At 49.2% G+C, this 18239-nt stretch overlaps 8 protein-coding genes across 8 annotated transcripts; 3 read left to right on the top strand and 5 right to left on the bottom strand.

The window, feature by feature from the left end:
* Window positions 1-1147: 1147 nt before the first annotated feature.
* On the bottom strand, window positions 1148-5521 carry CI109_102665 (uncharacterized protein; the record flags this gene model as incomplete). Its single annotated transcript, XM_032006382.1, has 17 exons — window positions 1148-1244; window positions 1335-1393; window positions 1452-1887; window positions 1944-2104; window positions 2160-2389; window positions 2439-2506; window positions 2559-2630; window positions 2685-2730; window positions 2780-2880; window positions 2938-3085; window positions 3150-3188; window positions 3246-3340; window positions 3414-3865; window positions 3931-4299; window positions 4358-4424; window positions 4488-4659; window positions 4756-5521. 17 exons carry the CDS (start codon window positions 5519-5521, stop codon window positions 1148-1150), a joined length of 3378 nt encoding a protein of 1125 aa, XP_031859403.1.
* A 637-nt stretch (window positions 5522-6158) lies between these two features.
* Window positions 6159-6939, top strand: CI109_102664 (uncharacterized protein; the record flags this gene model as incomplete). The annotated part of the gene is made up of 4 exons (XM_032006381.1): window positions 6159-6197; window positions 6306-6478; window positions 6741-6865; window positions 6929-6939. The coding sequence occupies 4 exons, from the start codon at window positions 6159-6161 to the stop codon at window positions 6937-6939; spliced, it is 348 nt and encodes a 115-aa protein (XP_031859402.1).
* A 365-nt stretch (window positions 6940-7304) lies between these two features.
* Window positions 7305-7860, bottom strand: CI109_102663 (uncharacterized protein; the record flags this gene model as incomplete). The annotated part of the gene is made up of 2 exons (XM_032006380.2): window positions 7305-7463; window positions 7666-7860. The coding sequence occupies 2 exons, from the start codon at window positions 7858-7860 to the stop codon at window positions 7305-7307; spliced, it is 354 nt and encodes a 117-aa protein (XP_031859401.2).
* A 1173-nt stretch (window positions 7861-9033) lies between these two features.
* CI109_102662 (uncharacterized protein) lies at window positions 9034-9939 on the bottom strand (the record flags this gene model as incomplete). Its single annotated transcript, XM_032006379.1, has 4 exons — window positions 9034-9268; window positions 9402-9475; window positions 9585-9738; window positions 9917-9939. The coding sequence occupies 4 exons, from the start codon at window positions 9937-9939 to the stop codon at window positions 9034-9036; spliced, it is 486 nt and encodes a 161-aa protein (XP_031859400.1).
* A 343-nt stretch (window positions 9940-10282) lies between these two features.
* CI109_102661 (uncharacterized protein) lies at window positions 10283-11442 on the top strand (the record flags this gene model as incomplete). Its single annotated transcript, XM_065967172.1, has 2 exons — window positions 10283-10612; window positions 10780-11442. 2 exons carry the CDS (start codon window positions 10283-10285, stop codon window positions 11440-11442), a joined length of 993 nt encoding a protein of 330 aa, XP_065823244.1.
* Window positions 11443-11692: 250 nt separating this feature from the next.
* Window positions 11693-13953, bottom strand: CI109_102660 (uncharacterized protein; the record flags this gene model as incomplete). Its single annotated transcript, XM_032006377.1, has 7 exons — window positions 11693-12034; window positions 12092-12249; window positions 12311-13340; window positions 13439-13570; window positions 13647-13728; window positions 13803-13884; window positions 13938-13953. The coding sequence occupies 7 exons, from the start codon at window positions 13951-13953 to the stop codon at window positions 11693-11695; spliced, it is 1842 nt and encodes a 613-aa protein (XP_031859398.1).
* A 268-nt stretch (window positions 13954-14221) lies between these two features.
* On the top strand, window positions 14222-15958 carry CI109_102659 (uncharacterized protein; the record flags this gene model as incomplete). Its single annotated transcript, XM_032006376.1, has 5 exons — window positions 14222-14254; window positions 14358-14414; window positions 14494-14620; window positions 14733-15307; window positions 15410-15958. The coding sequence occupies 5 exons, from the start codon at window positions 14222-14224 to the stop codon at window positions 15956-15958; spliced, it is 1341 nt and encodes a 446-aa protein (XP_031859397.1).
* Window positions 15959-16118: 160 nt separating this feature from the next.
* On the bottom strand, window positions 16119-18111 carry CI109_102658 (uncharacterized protein; the record flags this gene model as incomplete). Its single annotated transcript, XM_032006375.1, has 8 exons — window positions 16119-16378; window positions 16493-16598; window positions 16724-16994; window positions 17056-17182; window positions 17297-17459; window positions 17514-17624; window positions 17700-17840; window positions 17905-18111. The coding sequence occupies 8 exons, from the start codon at window positions 18109-18111 to the stop codon at window positions 16119-16121; spliced, it is 1386 nt and encodes a 461-aa protein (XP_031859396.1).
* Between the last annotated feature and the right edge of the window lie 128 nt (window positions 18112-18239).

Here is an 18239-nt window from a genome sequence, read left to right as displayed (position 1 = left end):
TGAAGGCTAAGCTAAATGCAGCCAAAAATAGCTAGTTGTTCGACTACTGCTCGTGCGGGCGATATATTCCGATACGATACGATACGATACGGATGAGGTGGCGATCCCAGTATGAAAGTGGTCAGAGCGTTTGTGTGTCAATTGCGTCGATATGTGTGAGATGGCAAGACAAGACAAACCTATAAATATTGTACTGTATTATATTATAAGAACCAAAACCAAGATGAAGATTGAAAGAACAATATCAAAATCAAAATATATCAGACGATGATAATGGATCGGAGACCGAAGTTGTTTTTAACTTTTACTTTTACTTTCAGTTTTACTTCTCGCACAAATTTGCTTATTCATCAACGAAAGAAGCGTGGAAGTACGTTGGATTTAACCTGCTAGAACGGTTAAAGTTTTGTCAAAACAACACCATCATCATCATCATCATCATCCATATCATGGTCTATAGCCCCATAGCCGCAATGGACGGAAAATTGTTTTGCTATTGTTACGAGGTAAGATGCCGGATGCGCTCGCTACCTTTTGCTAATCGCATTCGGGCGCCGTTGCACTGCGCTGCTACACTTCGCTTATATCCGACTGGAACCTGACGATTCCGGTAAATTCGGACGGATGGCGGTGTGTAGAACAACTAGCCGGCCACGTGAAGTGTTATATCATAATTCCCGATCCGGCCGCGGTATACGGATTAACCACTTTTATAGTCAAGACGAAAAGGGAAAAGGAAGTGGAGAGAAAGCTTCCGTCCAGCGTACATAACCTATAACCGGTTTCCCTGGTGACTATCCCGGCTCATGGCCACCATAGTCGTACAAGTTGGACAGATATGCTTATGAGATTGTTAATTATTACGATATAGGTTACAACCTTCTCCTGGTCGAAGGGATCCTTGGCATATACCGTCTGGTCGCCAAACAAAACAAATTATTTCGATAGAAAACCCAGAACATCCGTATAAAACCCTGAAAAATAAAACACCGCCGGTATGTAGATAACCGTATCATTGACGGTCTCGAGACCGCAAAGCCTTCGTAGACTACACATCGGCCAATCCCCACCAGACCAAACCCGGCCCCACATCGCCGAACTGACGCAATACGATGGATACTATGAGCATCGTTATCGTACAGTATGACTACCACGCCTCGGCACCGACATCTGCAGAGTCGGGTAATGTGAACTGATAACCTGCGTTCGACTGCGTCCCCGAGGGCAAAAACATATTTGCGAGTCTAAAAATGGCACAGATAAATGATTGATCAGCTTCGGCTTTTGTTCTATTTCACGATACCCGAGTCGCAATCAAGGCGAGAGATACTCACTCGAGAGGAAGGAACAAGCTGTCAGAACCATCTGCCGGTAATCCTAGATCCGTAAAGTTCTGCCAAGATTACAAGCCAAGTCAGCATGGCGTTCGAGCGTCACGTCGTCAAACTCACATTGTCTTGCAACCATACCGGTAAAGCGCTGGGACTGAATTCGGTAGGCCAATCGAACCCGTCTAGAGCCATCATGTCCCACAATCCTTCTGTTCCACCATCCGCGCCATTGCCTCCGGCTCCCGAATCCAAACCCTCCATCTGAGGGAGGGACAGGAAACTCTGTAGACCACCATCGAGATCCCCGATCGCGCCACCTGAATTCACACCAGGTGTCATGGGTAAGACTTGTCCATGTGCCGTCCCTGACCCAGAAAGTCGTGGTGTACCTGGAACAGTCGACATCGCGCCTGTCTTTCGTCGGAAATTGGAGAGCATTAACCGGAGTGTGACCGCGTATCGCTCGGCGAAACATTCTGCAGAGAGGAGTTGACAGAGCTGTGAGACTTGCGAGATGAGAACGGGCAAAGAGACCGCCGAAGGGTAGAGTATGGCTCTGTAGGCACGATGTTAGTCATGTCGACCAAGCTGATCTGAAAGCCCTCAACTCACATCTTGAGCAAAAACACCGCTGCGAATGCAACCGAAACAAGCTGGTCGTGGGTCGCGTATTTCAGATGCGCCCTGAAGTTTTCGGACCGGAGGAAGATCTCGATACATCGCAGAGCGGCGTCTTTCGCTTGGAATGCCAGCTCACGCTGATCAGGAGAGAGCTGTTGCACTCGTGTCAGATATCGAATCAATTGGCATGTATTGCGTATTGCTCACCTTGTCCCACTGTACGCCTCGCAACGCCACACAGACAGTCCACAATTGAGCGTACACCTTCTCAGTCTCGAGCAATTTGACCAAGACACTGTCGTCGTCATATCGCTGTCGGTGGATGGCATACCATTCGCGATGCCACGCCGTGATGTCGGACAGCATCCGTTTGCAGAAGGCGATGGTATGGTTGTCGACTTTGCCGTGTAAGGGAGTGAGGTGCTCGAGGATGCGAACTGTCGGAATGTAAGCCGGGCAATCACTGAGGAGTGGGAAGAAGCTTACTTCGGAGATTGACAAGTTCCACTCCAGCAATCAGCCTCATGTCGGTTTCAGAAACCATGGGGTGAGTGCTGTTGATGAGAGTCAGTGTTGAGCCTTCGAATAACAAGAATGTCCACCTACAGCAAGTCTCGGGCTCGTTGTACCGACGAGTTGTCGCGAAGTAATAAGGGCTTGCCGGTACCCAAGCTCACGCTGTGACGCCCTGTCAGTAGGTTGGCGCAAACAGATTGTCGCTTTGGTACTCACAGCACATCATGCATGTAGCAGTTCAGCCAAATTCGAGCGGACACAACTGATCATGGTGTCAGCATGCCATTAATCATTGGTATTTGCAGACTTACCCAAATCTCGCTCTTCATACTCTGTCCGCGTCTCGTCCTTATTAGCAAGCTTATCCAAAGCCCGATGAAGGTTTATGTCCAATCCCATTCTCAGTGCATGACTATACAAAAGGTCAGCTTCAACGGTTTCACTCTTGTGAGGGGATTTCGCTACTCACCCGCATGGCAACCACCCGTTCTGACTCCAGACACTCAAGATCAACATCGCCATGACCGCTTCTTTCCTGACGATGGGGCCGAAGAGGGTCGATCGGGCAATACCTTGAGCTTCTTCGAGACATCGATGGAAGGTTTGACCAAGAGGACCTATTCGCCGAGATTGATGGATCAGCGTCGGAGTTCTATGGTCCAAATGAGAGGACAAACTCACCGTTACCAGCCCGAATCTTCGCAGCTACAGCTAGTAAGCCTGTTTGATCGAATCGTCAGCAGACGTTCCCCTGCGAAATCACAAAGAGAAACATACCGTTTGTAGAGAAAGGTGTTCGCTCAATAAAAGTCTCGTAGGTATCGTATGACTTGTCCCACAAAGGCACAAAGTAATGACAACCGGAGAAGAATCTGTCGGGTCACATCAGCACCCGTCTACCCGAGCACTCTTTTCAACGGGATATCGCAAAAGTAGTACACTCACATATCCCACAACTCCCTCGCCTCTGCCTCTGATACTAAGCCCTTTGTCACCACATCCGGGAAAGGGTTTCTCGGTGTAGGATCAGGTCTCGTCTTCTTCTTGACCCTCAGATGGATACTGCTCCCATCAATTGTTACTCTCTTTCTCTTCCTCGTCCTCCCTCTCTCGCCATCACCCCCTTCGCCGTCTTTGTCATCTACATCCTCATCGTTCGATATCAAAATAGCCAAGTCTTTCTGCCCCGACTCGTCGTTCGCTATGGCGGCAGCTTGATCGGCAGCATTAGCCAAAGCTTGAAGCGCTTGGATGGGGGCTTTGAGTGTCTCGTGAGGTAGCGCGGCTGAAGATGCGTTAGAGTGGGTAGATGATGAGCGAGAAGAATGTCGAGATCGGCTAGGAGAAGGTGGAGCAGAGGGTAAAGGAATAATCCCGTATGTTCCAAATTGATGATTCTGCACACAAGTGGTGTAAGTTATGCTTTGGACGTCCCAAACATCCAGCATGCCGGGGAACTTACTGGTGGCGCAAATCCAGGCAACGGTGGGAAATCCTCTTTTCTCTTCTTCCCATATCCGTTCGTATTTCTATTGTAGTTCCCTCTTCCTTCACCACTCGCTGTGTTCTGGGGTGATCGTGGTCGTTCCGGTGCCAACGTCTGATACATTATATCACTCTGACCAGCGGCAGACGAGTGAGATCCAGGAACAGCATTTTGTCCGGACCCCGAGAAGATTGACGGCGGAGAAACGGAAGAGGGGAAGATGCTGGACGGGTGTACGGCAGTCGGATTTTCGCCTTGTTGTGACATGTATTGCTGCATTTGACCGGCCATTGGCGTCTGCATGGAGTTTTGCGAATGGGGCAGCATCGATAGGATTTGTTGCAGCTAGCGAAATTGGTCATCAGCTTAACAGTGGATAATGATGGTCGTCGAACAAGCTCACAGTGCTCTGAATCTGATCTTGGCTCTGCGCCAGAGTCTGGACGGTCCGTTCGAGGTTCATCACCCGACTGGAAGCGATGGTGGCATATCAGCTCCGCGTAGTCTCCGCATCATAACAGCGGTGTACGTACTGTTCCGCTTCTCCCGGCAAGGTGTCTGACGCGGCTACACTGCCGTTCCTCGCTCTTCCGCCCTTCTCCGATGCCTTTTCGAACACACACGGAGTGCCGTTGAGGAGACATCGTCTGCAGACGGTTTCGGACCCAGATGGATCCCATTCACATCGGTTTTTACCTTTCCGACCTGGAGATGGGAGGACCAAGTCAGCATACATTAACTGCTGTCTCCTGCATATGAAGGAGTAGCAATGAAGCTGAGCAGCAATGCAAGGACACCCACATGCAACACAAGCTCTACTACCTCTCTTTGCTGTCGGTCCAGCACTGGGAAATACTCCAGGTCCCGATTGCTGTTGTTGTTGCTGTTGCTGCTGCTGCTGCTGTTGTTGTTGTTGTTGCTGCTGATGCTGTTGTTGTTGCTGTTGTTGTTGTTGAGCATTCTGGGAATGCTGATTCATCTTGTTGCCATGTCCTCCACCATGATCCGACCCGCTGATGGACCCGGCATGAGCATGTCGACCATGGTTCATGTGTCCGTTATTTCCATTTCCATTTGCTCCGCCCGCAGGCCCACTGAACATCCTTTCCCCCAGACTATTATGTCTGCCATTTGAGCCTGAGGCCGAAGCAGTAGTTGGCGGCGGCCAACTCCTCTCATCTTTCACGTTCTCCCTTCCTCCTGGTCCGGGTGCCCAAGAAGCTGGGAAAGCGTCCCCTCCTCCTCTCGGATACATATCTGTATCAGAAGCGAGAGCCGGTCCACTATTCGTAGCGGCGCCGCTGAGTCTACCGGTGATCTGGGAAGTCGGTAATGATTCCGTTATATTCGGATATCTCGTCAAGTATGTCGGACCAAGTGGTGATGGGTTCGTAGGTGTGTTACCGGATACACTGACGTTGGAATGAGGAGAAGTATTGCTGTTGTTACCGCTGTTCAAGATCTGAGGATGGGATGTTGGTGAGGGGTTAAACGGTGATTGATGAGATGTGCTAGTGGATGAATATTGCCGTTGTTGAACACCCGGTCGATAAGAAGTAGCGTCCATCGATGGCGCGTGTCTTCCAAGGGAGATAAGGAAAGACGTATTACTCCCACGACGTTATTATTATTATTGGACCAGCTCGAAGGGGTTTGATTGATAGGTATCAGTTGTTCTGGAGGTGAGTCGCCAATGAGTTTGGTTTATTTGGAGTAGAGATTGATTGATGTGCAGCGGGTTCTGATTGATTGGACTGATTGGGTTGATTAGCAGGAACTACTCCCCTGGCCCCATGCAAGTCACGAGGTCCCCCTTAAAGCATTTTAGTTCCTCTCTCTCCCGCATTAAAATGGGGGGAACAATCCGGGGCCACTCACGGGGACTCCCCTGGGACTTGTACGTTTCATCTCGGCGATATTGCTTGTGGCAGAATCGTGTCAGGCACGTGGGTGAAAGCTCAGCTCGGAAAATTGGAGTATGACGTCAAGCGTTCGCTCCGTTTTCTCAATTAACTTGTTTGATGGTGATAACGTCACCAGTCATGTTCAACGAGAGAGTGAGGGAGTGACATCCACGAGGTGGTAGATATATAAACGTCAACAGTAACGTGTCGCATCTTACCTTTGTTTTCCTCTCTTCAACAATTTGCCACTCAACAAACGTACACACAACCACTCATACCAACAACCAACACACAACAACAATGTCAGACACCAACGAGCCATCCAAGACCAACGGTCAGGTACGTGTTCCCCCCTCTTCCACCCCACGTCAACTCCCATCCTTCTCTCGACCTAGCTTCCGCTTTCCCTCATCCTATAACATCAGCTAACACGCGCTATCATCACAGATCAACTCCCTCCTCGGCTCTGCCAAGGTTCTCGTCGGTCAAACTATCGAACAAGGTTACGCTGCCGTCGGTGGCTCCACCGAGCCTTCGACCTGGACCACCGAGGGTCAGAAGCAACATGATGCGGGAGAGGCAGAGATCACAGCTGCCAAGGCGCAAGGTTACGTCGAGGGGTGAGTGCGGTCTGTCCTTCAATTGATCATTTGGATCCAACCATTTTCATTTCCACTTTGCCTGTATTCTCTCTCCGTCTTTTCCTTGCTCGGTCTCTTCATACTTGCCTTTCTCTTGTTGTTGCCACCCTTTGACTGGATTCCTCCCCTCCTTTCTGTTCTGTCGTACCGCATTCTATCCTGGCCACCTTCACATTCGTCGTCGCCTAGATTGCTTCAGTGAGCTGTACCATTCCCTATGCTGACGATCAGTCTACTCTAGCGTTGGAGACCGGATCGAAGGCAAGAAAGACTCCATCGTCGGCGCTATCACAGGCGACAAGACTCAACAAGCTTCCGGTAACATGCAACACGATAAGGGAGAAGCACAGATGGACATCAACAAGCGTGAGTTGGCTTCTCATCCTCCACAATCACCTTCTGCGCTGATCGGTTTTTTTTTTCATACAGCTTCCTCTTAAGCGATCGATGCAGAAACGACAGGAGAGGGAAAGAAGATTAACGAATGTCTCTTAGTTGTTTATAGTATCACGAGTTATGCATGATATGACACTCGAGAATGCTTATAACATGCGCCATCCGGATTGGACGCTTGCGACGTGATGTCGAGCGCCGGTACCTGAGTACTGAATAGTACAGCACGGGTCTGCCTACCCATTCCTTCCCTTTCAATGATAATCCATCCGTGTATAAAAGCAGACCGTTTACGATTAAAATGTACAGTATAAGTTACCCAAAAATAAATGGTCCTAATCTCGTTCATACCGTCTTCCGATTATTTCCTTCTGGCCTAACCCTACCAGCTGAAATGACTCGATATTGGTGACTACTGCTCTGCTACACTGATCCACGTATCGTCATCTTCCTCATTCTTCCAGGTATGAGCCCATCCGTTCGTGCTCATATAAGTGATGATATCGTCAATGACGGATGAACGGAGGTTGAGATCCCGTAGTTCGGCAGCGAATTCGCCGAGGGTCATGGACTAGAAATCGGAACGAGGCGGGGAGTGGTGGATGAAATATTGCAGGAGTAGTATTCAACAAGGATCGATAAGAGCAAGAAGGAATGGATAAGCGATAATGACCATTTCATGAAGTTAGGGACCAGAGATCAGAGATCAGAAATCAGAGATCAGCTCAAACACTTTGGAAGCGTTCAAACTTGGACGCAGGGTTCACACTCACACCTCCAAACTCCTCTGCGAGAATAATATATGACTGTTGAGCGAGAGCGGGGATCCGTTCTTGTTCAGCTTTCGAAAGTGGGGGTGAGGGAGGGGCGATGAATGCGTTGAGGTCGTAATATGACATCGAGCAACGAATGTTAATTCGGGGGTAGGGTGCACGAAGGAAGACAATCAGCTGCAAGGGAGTTGTCATCGGTCAGGGTGACTACTTATGACACTGAGTTGTCAACGGCTGGTTATTCGCCCATTCGTGTGGGTGGTGATGGAAGGGATTGTAGTTCATACAGAATACAGCGGGCTAAGCTGGTACAGCGAAGCTACTATTGCGAACTTCTTTCTTTCTCCTGCCGGTTGGTGGAAAGGATGGATCTCTGATGGTTTTGAAGGTTCTCGAACGGATAAGTCACGGTAGCACTTACCTGACAACCAAAGGGTATTGTAGCTGAGTGGCGAGAGCGTAGTGTTCTGTCAATCAATCAATCAATCAATTAACTCTTATCAATTCAGTTTGTGAAATGTCAGGTCAGTGATCACAGTATAAGTGTAAATGGTGAGGATCTCGATCGATACATGGTATAAACAAAGGCAGAATGTAAGAGAATAAAAGGAAAGTTTTCTTTCCTGCTTGATGATGGAGATAAATCCGATTGATGCACTACACTACAGAGATTGTTTACACAGTCTGATGAGTTATCGGATCACATCTCACTTAATACCGAATGAAGAAAAGGAAAAGGAGGGTGATTGGTTCGATATGACAACGCAGTAACAATGAGGCGTGATTGATCGATTGATCGATCATGATCGGGATTAACCTCAAGGCTGCCTCATTGTTGTTGTTGTTATTTCGTTGGGTCACCGGATAGGTCACCATCAGCCCATATGACCAGTATTAGTACGAATCAGTTCGTGGAAATGAGGAAAGAGAGGTTGAGTTAACAATATCATAAAAGGATGGATGTGATTAGGGGGTTGTGGCTTGTAGATAGACAGCTGCTCAAAGGACCGTGAGTATGGCACAGCGCCCCGTTTGTGATGATGATCGAAGGATTATGAACGTTGGGCTCGTTTCGGGGTTGTGGCGTGTTGTGTGTCCGTGCGTGTGTATATGATTGTTATGTTGTGGGAAACGTTAGCTACATTAGGCAATGTGACAGCTGTACGAGCATCAGCTGCAATGACCAAGGTCAATCAACTCCGAATAACAGAGTCCGTCGGTGTTGTATGGTCAGGGTGAGGTGATGTGTCGGACTGTGCGTGAAGAGGCTCATAAGTCATGGGACAAGGGGTATCAATCACATCTAATATACAACAATCATCCTCCCTCCTCCTCTTCTCTCAATACGGCTATAATCGCAGTCCGGGTTTACTTGGCGACCTGAGACCGTGTCCTCATATGCACTTGCTCCTTCGCAGGTGCAGGCGCGGTAGCAACAGCAGCAGTAGCAGGGACAGCTGCCACCTCTCCAACGCTTGTCATCCCTTCCATCTGCTTGACAACTTCCTCCACTCCACGCTGTTTGTTATCAACACCAAGACCGGCTGCTCGCTCGGCCTCGCCGAGGGTGTAAGCGGGTTCCTTGAGCTCCTTCATTCGTCGTCTAAGTGACCAGTCAAGGGTCAATATTGGCATTGTCGTCGAAGTGAAATGACAAGAACACGGAAGGAGAGGAGTTCAGGGAAGAATAAATAAGGGAGAAGAAGATAGTGGTCGAATGTAGAAAAGCAACTCACCGGTGCACTTTGCTCTTACGATGAGTACCAAGGGCGAGCTCGGTCTCGTAGTATTTAGCACATTCAACGCAGTACTAAGAACACCAAAATATAAGCTTACTCCACCGGGCAAAGAACCCACAAAACGAAGCTGGATGGTCTTGGGGACAAGTTTGATCAGGGTGGTAGTAGGAAAACACTCACATGCTGACCCAATCCAGGTTTGTCCGCATCAATCTCTTGTCGTTCGAGCTTTGCCCGGTTTCCAGGTCGCAAGTCGATCTCGATTTGGTCGAGATCCTTCACACGTACTCGTGTACGAGCTGTTCGATGGACATCACGACGGGCGTGGTGGGTTCTGAGGTGCGATGACAAGGATGGAGGTGTATGTCAGTGGGATGTACAACAGAGGAAAGGGAATGGGGGTCTGACATAGAGACACAATAAGAGAGAATTGAAGGAATAGTAAACATGGACGAGGTAGGGAGGATTGGATGACATATGTGAGATAAGAGGATGTGTGCGGCCGGACTCACCTGGATCTTCTTAATCGTCCCATTTTGTGCTGTTCGTTAGTTGTAGCTTGTGAAGAGTGGTGTAGCTTAACAAGATGTATTAACAGCGCTCGTTGCTTGCAATGATCAAAATAATCTTCTGCTCCAAAAATCTCACAAACGCAGACCACGCGACGGGATCAATTGAGCTTGAGTGGCAACGGCTCAAGTTACAAAACAAATCCCACGTCATGCTTGCTTCCGTATTATCGGCTATCACTCTTCCGTTGTGTATTCCAGTGTATGGCAATAATAAAGCTCAAATGTCCAGTCCAGCTATTGCATTCCTATCAAGTACACACAATCTAGGACTATCGGTGACTCTCGGCTCCAGTCAGACAGCTAAAGATGAGCTGGAAGACCGCTCCAGGAGGCAAACTCCTCTCTGGTCCGCCAACCCTCTCCTCTTCCTCGTCCTCTTCTTCAGACCTTCCAGTCGGTCTTCGACTCCGACCCAACTCCCATTCCCTTACAGCACATCAACGCGAAACCCTCCTTGCGACATATAGTAATCCAGCTGCTATACTATCCGAGCTGGAAAAGAGAAAGAGGTCAGAATGGGATGTCGTTAAAGAGAATCATAGGTTTATAAGGGATGATGAGGAACCGACACGAGTCAGTTGGGAAGAGAGGGTGGCAAGAGCGTACGAGTCGAAGTTGTTCAAAGAGTTTGCATTGGTGAGTGATCGAGTCTGCGAGCGAATGCGAGCAGAAGAGACGACGAGGAGAAGAGCCAGTCAGTGGGGGAAGCCTGCGTGCAGACGAGAGGAAGGCAGCCATCTTACGTCCTCGGATCTGAATGAAGCTAGTACTAATCCTCGCTTTCGCTTCGCTCCTCCCTGCAGATCGACCTGAAACACTACAAATCGAAACAACTCGCATTACGATGGCGTACAGCCCCAGAAGTCGTTAACGGCATAGGCGAAGATACCTGCGCCTCATTACGATGTAAATATCACCAACCTTTGTCTGACCCACACGGTGGAGGTGGAGAGATGGAAAGAACGCCCGGGATAAGATTCCGTGGATTCGGGTTCGGGTTCGGAGGATCAGAATCCGAATCGGCTACTTCTACACCTACTCCTGGACCATCCACCACTAGCACCAAGAACAAGGAGATGCCAGCATTGAAAAGCTTCGAATTGCCTTTTGTTTATGCAGAAGCCGGGGAGAGGAAAGAGGCTTTGGTGAAAGTTAGATTGTGTCCGAAATGTGTTGCCAAACTGGTTTGGAAGCCGTCTTTGGAGGACAAGCAGCACGGAGAGAGACATGGTAGTAAGAGTGAAGATGGAGGGAAGCGCGTAGACGGAAACGAGAAACGGAATGGAAGGGATGATAGTAAACATGATAGGAACAAGAAGGAAGATCGAGGAAGCAGCGCCGACAATGACAGAGATAGAAGACGGCGAAGGAATGACGACGGTAGGCAACGAGACTCGCCTACAAGGTCTCGCTCACCACGGTCTCGCGACGAACGGCATCGCCAGCATGAGCGCGATAGGAGATGAGGAGAAAATGGGGTGAATTGCCCGAAACTGCATCGTGGGTTGCGTCGTGGGGGAAGGAGTGCATTATCATACGTATTTGGCGGGAATGACAGAGTACATAACATTCCTATAGAATCAACTTGTTGTAATAACATGATGCATACAACACTCCTATTATGGACAACACGCTTGATCATTGGCGACCTGCTCGCGGTACCGTAGCGCTCACTTGCTATCCCCTGCCTCTAAACCGCTACCGTTTTGGCCCACTTTATTTCCCATCCTCGTCGTCCAGATCATCATATTCTGCCTCAAAACCCTCCCACCCTTGTCCATCCCCTCCGTCTATTCTTCTTCTCTTCCCCGACCGTTCGTAAGATTCGGGTGAGTAATATCGTGCGTAGTATTCTTGCTCGTGGTATTGTTGAGAACCGTGTTCCACCTCGAGATACCTTGTATCTTGTTGATACAGGGAATGGTCGTAGTGAGTATATCGAGCTGCGTCTTGAGAGGGCCGTTGCTGGGACTCGTAGGATACTTGTGGATTAGGATAGTAGTACGGGCGGCGTTGTTCCATTAGTTGAGTAGCAAGTATCTCGCCAACATTAACGCACTATGAACGAGATATTCATCAGTTGGTCGTCAACGAGCATTTCAGTAGGTCAATTACTAAGGTCTGGAATCCGTTCTCCATCAGTACATCTTCTACTATTTTCTTGAGGTCTTGAGGATGGAGGTCATGAATTCCTCTTCCGTAAGGGAGAGTAACGGGTCTTTCTTGCGCATGATCGTTCAGCGTCAGTAACAAGGCATTCGGATGTGAAGCGCCTATATGACCCTTTTTTCCATAAGTTGGTTATTGAACGGTTAGTTCATGTAGGATCAGTACTCGACTGGCTGGGACTTGCCATTTCTCGCAGACTCGTAGCCTCATCTTCAAGCTCCAAATCATCTTCTTGCTTCTTCGCGTGATCCCGAGCGCGTTGAGCTTCATCAGTCATTAAAGGGGGATATTGCTCTAGTGTCTCGACTGCTGTCACATATGACCCGCTCGACGTGTCGTTGAGTTGTCTCGAAGCTGGTGTTTCACCTCGAGTCTGTGGTCCCAGCTGCACCAGGTTTTGACCAGTCGGGATTGGCGAGAAGGTGATCAAATCCATGATGTTGGAAACTCGTTGAGGCGCTGGATTCTCTGCTTGGGTACGATTCGACAAGGTCGGTTCCAATTCGAGCTGCGATTCGCCCTGGATTTGCGATTCCACGACTAGCAGCTGTGATTGGGTCATGCCGAAGTCTCCTGCAACGGAGTTTATCGGATCGCGAGGTGACGATTGCTGGGTTCTCGGTAGACTTTCGGAAGGTTCGAATATGGTTCCGCCGTGTACAATTCCATGTTGGCCCGTCAAACTTGCAGATTGCTGGACCTTGTTACCAATGTCCTTCCTGCTCACATCCTCCCGAGCGGTCTTATTAGCGCTCTCCGTAGCTGTAGGAAGTGGCTTAAACCCTCTTAGCAATGCTCGTTTCAGGTCACTCGTAGAGTCGTCGGTAGCCTGATTGTCGCTCGCAGGTGATATGCGCGAGGAAGTCTGCTGCGATCGATGAACGACTGTGACAGATTGTTGCGATTCTCCAGTTGGGGTAGATGCGGTGAGGTCCGGAGCCTTTTTCTTTGGCGGAGCAGCGTCCTCCGCTGGCGAGCTTGCTTGTTTTTGAGCGTTGTTCTTGGACTGCGTAACCGAGAGAGTCTTGATACGAGCATTATTCGATCCGAGCTGAGAGGGAGTCGGTAAGATCGATCTCACGCCAGAAATTTTGCCTTCTCCCATCGGCTGGATGATGAAGCATGATCGCAGTGCTTCAATGAGGGATGCTAGGGTGGCGGTACTATCGAATGATATCTGGAATGGTTCTTGGCTCTGGGACGATGTTAGCTTGATACCTTGCTGTCGAGGCCCCATTGCCGACGGCAGAAGGAAGCACTTATGTTATTTTTGATGCAAGGGTAGAAACATACCTTTTCTTCGGCATTTAGGCTTGTATTAGGCAAATCATATCGGAATGCTGCCTGTTTCGCTGTGTAGGTGATCTTCCTGAACGGCTTGTTGGACACAGGGAAAGTATTGAGGGGCGTAAACGTCCGGGACAGCTGTGCAGAAGATCTGGCAATTAGTATCGGAACCAGCTTCCCCCAAGACCCTTTACAAGCTGCTTGTTATCCTCACCAAGATACAAGGACCCTGCTTGATTTCAATAAGGATGGAAGGGGCGGAAGCATCGGGATCAATCTGAATAGTCCCTTTCGAGCTATGTACCAATGTAGGCTATCAGCTGGAAGCACTCGTCCGATGGAACAAGAGTCTGTTGTAGCTGATACTGACAAGCTCTCCCATTTGAGGTTCTTTATCAGGGTACCAGGTGCCACTGAGCGCGGCTTCGAGAAGCTGACTTTGACGAATGGGTCTAAAGTAATTAACGGTGGTAAGCTTGGAGCAACAGAGTACGAGGTAGCTTACATGTTGATTTGACCATCTCACTAGGTCAATGAATATGTCTTCTTGCAGACACGCTGTTAGAATTCTCGTGTTGTGTTTTCAAGATGTGGAAGGAAGGGAAGAGAACAGTCGAATCGTTGCAATAGGTAGGTGGTCATCCTCCACCGGGCTGCGTTCTGACCAGCTTACGTAATTCAAGTACCGTTCGACGCGTAAAGTCAATGCACGTCCTTGCTCAACAACAATAAATCCTGAACATAGCATACTTGCATCAGCTTGAACATTGACCACCATTCTCAAGCATCATGACGAGCAAGTACCGTGGTCTGCCAGATATCGTGCGTTCAATCTCTCCTGTGAAAACAAACTGTCGAAAACCCTTTCAAGTTCCCTCTTATCGCTATCCTACACTTGTCGAAGCGAATTGACCATATTTCACAGGACACCGCCCCAGACGTATTTGAGACGACCGACGAACCAGAGACGCTTCTCAAACCTGTGAGCTTCCATTCCTATACTATTCGGCCGGCCCTAAGGAGTCAAATTCTAATGCTGACGGTTCCCGCCAACGATCCAGAACGATAATGGCCTAGATGAGGATGATTTGATCCCTTCAAAACCGACCTCAGAAGCTATCGATTCGAATGGATTACCTTCGAGAAGAAAAGCTGAAAGAGTATTTGGACGAGGTGTTAGACGGCCAGGTACGTACACTCTTGTCTCAGCGTTCCCCTTACTCCACACGACGACCGCTCATTGAGAAGTGAATCGTTTGAGCTCGCTTGCTGATCTTATTTCCTCCCACCCTACTTAAAGACCCGTCAAATCTGTCGTTCAGACCTCGTCTACCCCCACTCTCACGACACGCTTCTACCTCCTCTTCATCGAGCGAATCCGATGACCCATCTCCTTCCTTACCTCGCGAATCGACAGCTGCGAGATTACGTCGACTGAAAGCGGAACTAGCAGAGGTCGAAGCGGAGCTCGCCAGCACCAATCCGTCTTCTACCACCACGGCTGGACCATCTCAACCTACGGAGGGGAAGCGGAGATCTGTGTTACCAGAGAGGAGGGCAGTAGATGTCGTTTCAGAGCTGGCGGGATTGAGAGAGAGGTTGGACATTGTTGACATTGATGGATTGGAAGAGAAGGAGGGGAATGGTGCAATACCTTCCGGGGGAGGTGGAGAATGGGCCAATAGGTTAGATAGGCTAGTCTCAGCGGAAAGGGGACAAACACACAGAGAGTCTAGCGACCGTGTGAATGGTGGAGATCTCGCTTCGTCTGTGCAACGGCAGGGTGATGAAGCCAGTGCAAGCTTGTCAGAGCTGGACAAGCGATTAGCTTTGTTGGAGAGTGTGCTCGGACCTATAGGTGATGGTTTAGATCAAGTGAGTTGGCTAAACAAGCACAAATAGTCTTTGAACGCTTGGATTACTTCACGGTCAGCCACGTCTCATCAGATGCAGAATGCTGACTGGCGTCTCGTTTAGTCGTCATCAGCCCCAGTCATATCGACATTGAACAAACATGATCATCTCCTCGCGCTTTTAACCCAACCCCGACACCTCGATGCGATCTCCCGACGTGTCAAACTCCTCTTGGTAGATCTCGATCGTGCCGCTTCAGCTTCCCGACGACCTGGCCTCAACGCCGCCGGTGGTCCTACCGCCGGCGTTCCTGGAGGACAAGAGAAAGCTCCTACCGACCTGACGTTGACTGTACAAGAATACAATTCACTCCAATCGCTCTTCTCCCTCCTTCCTCGTTTGGATCCGCTGTTACCTATCATCCCCCCTTTGTTGGCAAGATTACGAAGTTTATCAGGGTTACATGCTGAAGCTAGTGATATTGCCGAAGGACTGAGAAAGCTCCAAGGGAGAGATAAGAGGGGCACAGAGGAAGTGAGGGAATTACAAGAGGTTGTCGGGGTCGTGCAGAGTGGACTTGGGGATGCTGTGCAAGGGATCAAGAAGAATTGGGACGCGGTGGAAGGGCGATTAGCAGGATTAGAAAAGAGACTAAAGGATCTGGAGGGGTAGAGTGATCGCATCCACCGAACATTGGTGTGAGCAACCATGAGAGACGGAAGAAGGTCTCGTTTGGAAGAGAGGGGACATCGACGATGATATACACTGCATTGAACTGTATACCATTTCGTAGTGTACACAATACCCATGTACATACACCTATCTAACTCCACTACGGCTTCAATACCCTACTAACAGGCTTTGAGGCGAGCGGGAACGGATAAATCTCCTCTTTCAACTCATCTGTTCCGCTCACTACTCCCATCACTTGGTACTGCGAACCCATACCCAAAGTGTCTATCAAACGTTGAGCACCTTGTGAGAGTAACTCTTTACGTTCTGGAGGGGCAGTTTCGAGCAGTTTGCGGAGTCGAGGTTGAAGACCTAGCGAGAGGAGGAAATGAGATTGAGAGATGGGACCGAGGGGTGTTGCTGTAACATATAAGGAGTCAGTCAGCAAGATATCGTCATTGTATGAAAGGTCGAGTGTTCAGGCAGGACTGTTCAGCAGTGTATATGTTTACTGGAGAGCAAGGGAACACATACCTGTACCGGTCAAAGACTCCCTCAAGTAGGCGAAATCGACATTGGCCGTCAGATCGGCGTTTCCAGGATCATCGAACACGTCCGCGAGTTTATGATTTTGGAAAGCCTACGGGTAATCCACCAACCATCAGCTCAAGCTCAAAGTCCACTAGTCCTGCAACTGGCATCCTTTCCACGCCACTGCTTTCTAATCTTCCCACCGAAACAGAGGTCAGTCACCACCACACTTACTCTGAAACTGCCACCGAAAGCCCTATCTGCTCCATAATCAATAACCAACCCACACCCTCCTTTTGCCTTCGCCTTCCCCTTCTCACTCGATCCGGACAAGAGTTGTCCAACATGTCTCATGATCTTCCATGAATCTTGGGCGATCTCGATACGTGATCCGACTGGCAAGTTGGCGAAACGCGGAGAAGTGGTAGGGAGGATTGTGGAGAGAGGTGTCGTAGACCGGGATATGGAAAGTCGGAGTCCGGATGATGAGGCGGAGGTTGGCAAGCTACGATGAGCGAGGTGTCAGCACGTATGATCTTGAGACACAAGGAGAAGGATACACGTACCCTGGAGAGTAGGCTGAATCGGTGTCAACTTGGACTTCTCTCCATCCCATGTCAGTCTTTTCAAAGACATTGATAGGCATAGCGTCGAAGAATTCATGGGCGACGAAAAGTGTGAATTCATCGGGTGCTTTTACAATTGTCGTCATGTCAGTTCAGTCTGCACCATAGCTCGCCATCATATTTCGCCTTTCACGTCTTCTCGGAAGGTCACACATCTGATTGATCTAGAATCAGGACTCACATTCTGGTATTTCATTGACACCCGTGTACCAATTCAGATCTATATCCTTCCCTTCCACTCTTGATGACAATCTGTCCGATTGTATACCTCGCATAGCCTCGCTATTCTCGACCAAGTGAACAGATCGGATCGAAGCTGCTATTCCCGGGAAGTTGAACAGGGTCTAGGACAACAGCGAGTCAGTTGATGATTTAGACTGTCCGATCTCAATACTCACTCTGAGGATATCGTCCATCAACGTCCCTCTTCCAGGTCCCAATTCGACGATCCGAACTCGTGTAGGAGAGTCAGCCTCCGTCCATCGGGTCAAGAACCAGATTGCTACAAGCTAACAAGAGTGATCACATCATATATCAGCTTTAAACTACGACAATCTGGGATGGCGAGTTGAGATAGTGCGCACCTCGCCGAAGATTTGGCTGATCTCGGGAGAAGTTATGAAGTCTCCCTTTTGACCGAATACATCTCCTTTGGAGTAGTACCCATGGACAGGATGAGAGAGACAGAACTGCATATATCGAGAAACGGGGATAGGTCCTGTAGCCTGAACGATGTGCGTCAGCTTATACATCATATACGTCAGAGCATGTCTAGGATGGGAAGCTCACTTTGATAGTATCTCGGATGATACGTGTGAGCTCATTTTGTGAAGGGACAACTGCAGGAATATCGGAGGAAGGAGAAGTAGGTGTCGAGGTCGATTGGAATCGAACAGTCAGAGCAGGGATACTGGTCGTTCTGCCCTGGCCAGAGACCGATCTGAGCAACCTCGTGATGTCTCTCAGAGATACTCGCGAGCTTCGAAGAGCAGACATCGTGCGTGCGGTTGTTGTCTTGGTGGTGCAGAGAAGCGAGAGAGATAGAAAGGCAAAAAGTCGGAAATCAAGACAGACTTTGTCATTGACGAAGTGGAGGTTCCTCCGCAACAGAGTTGTGTTTACAA

Source organism: Kwoniella shandongensis, chromosome 4 (assembly GCF_008629635.2).
Source record: "Kwoniella shandongensis chromosome 4, complete sequence".
Classification (NCBI taxonomy): domain Eukaryota; kingdom Fungi; phylum Basidiomycota; class Tremellomycetes; order Tremellales; family Cryptococcaceae; genus Kwoniella; species Kwoniella shandongensis.
The sequence above is the reverse complement of the archived record's forward strand: the minus strand, read 5'-3'. Positions and strand labels throughout refer to the sequence as shown.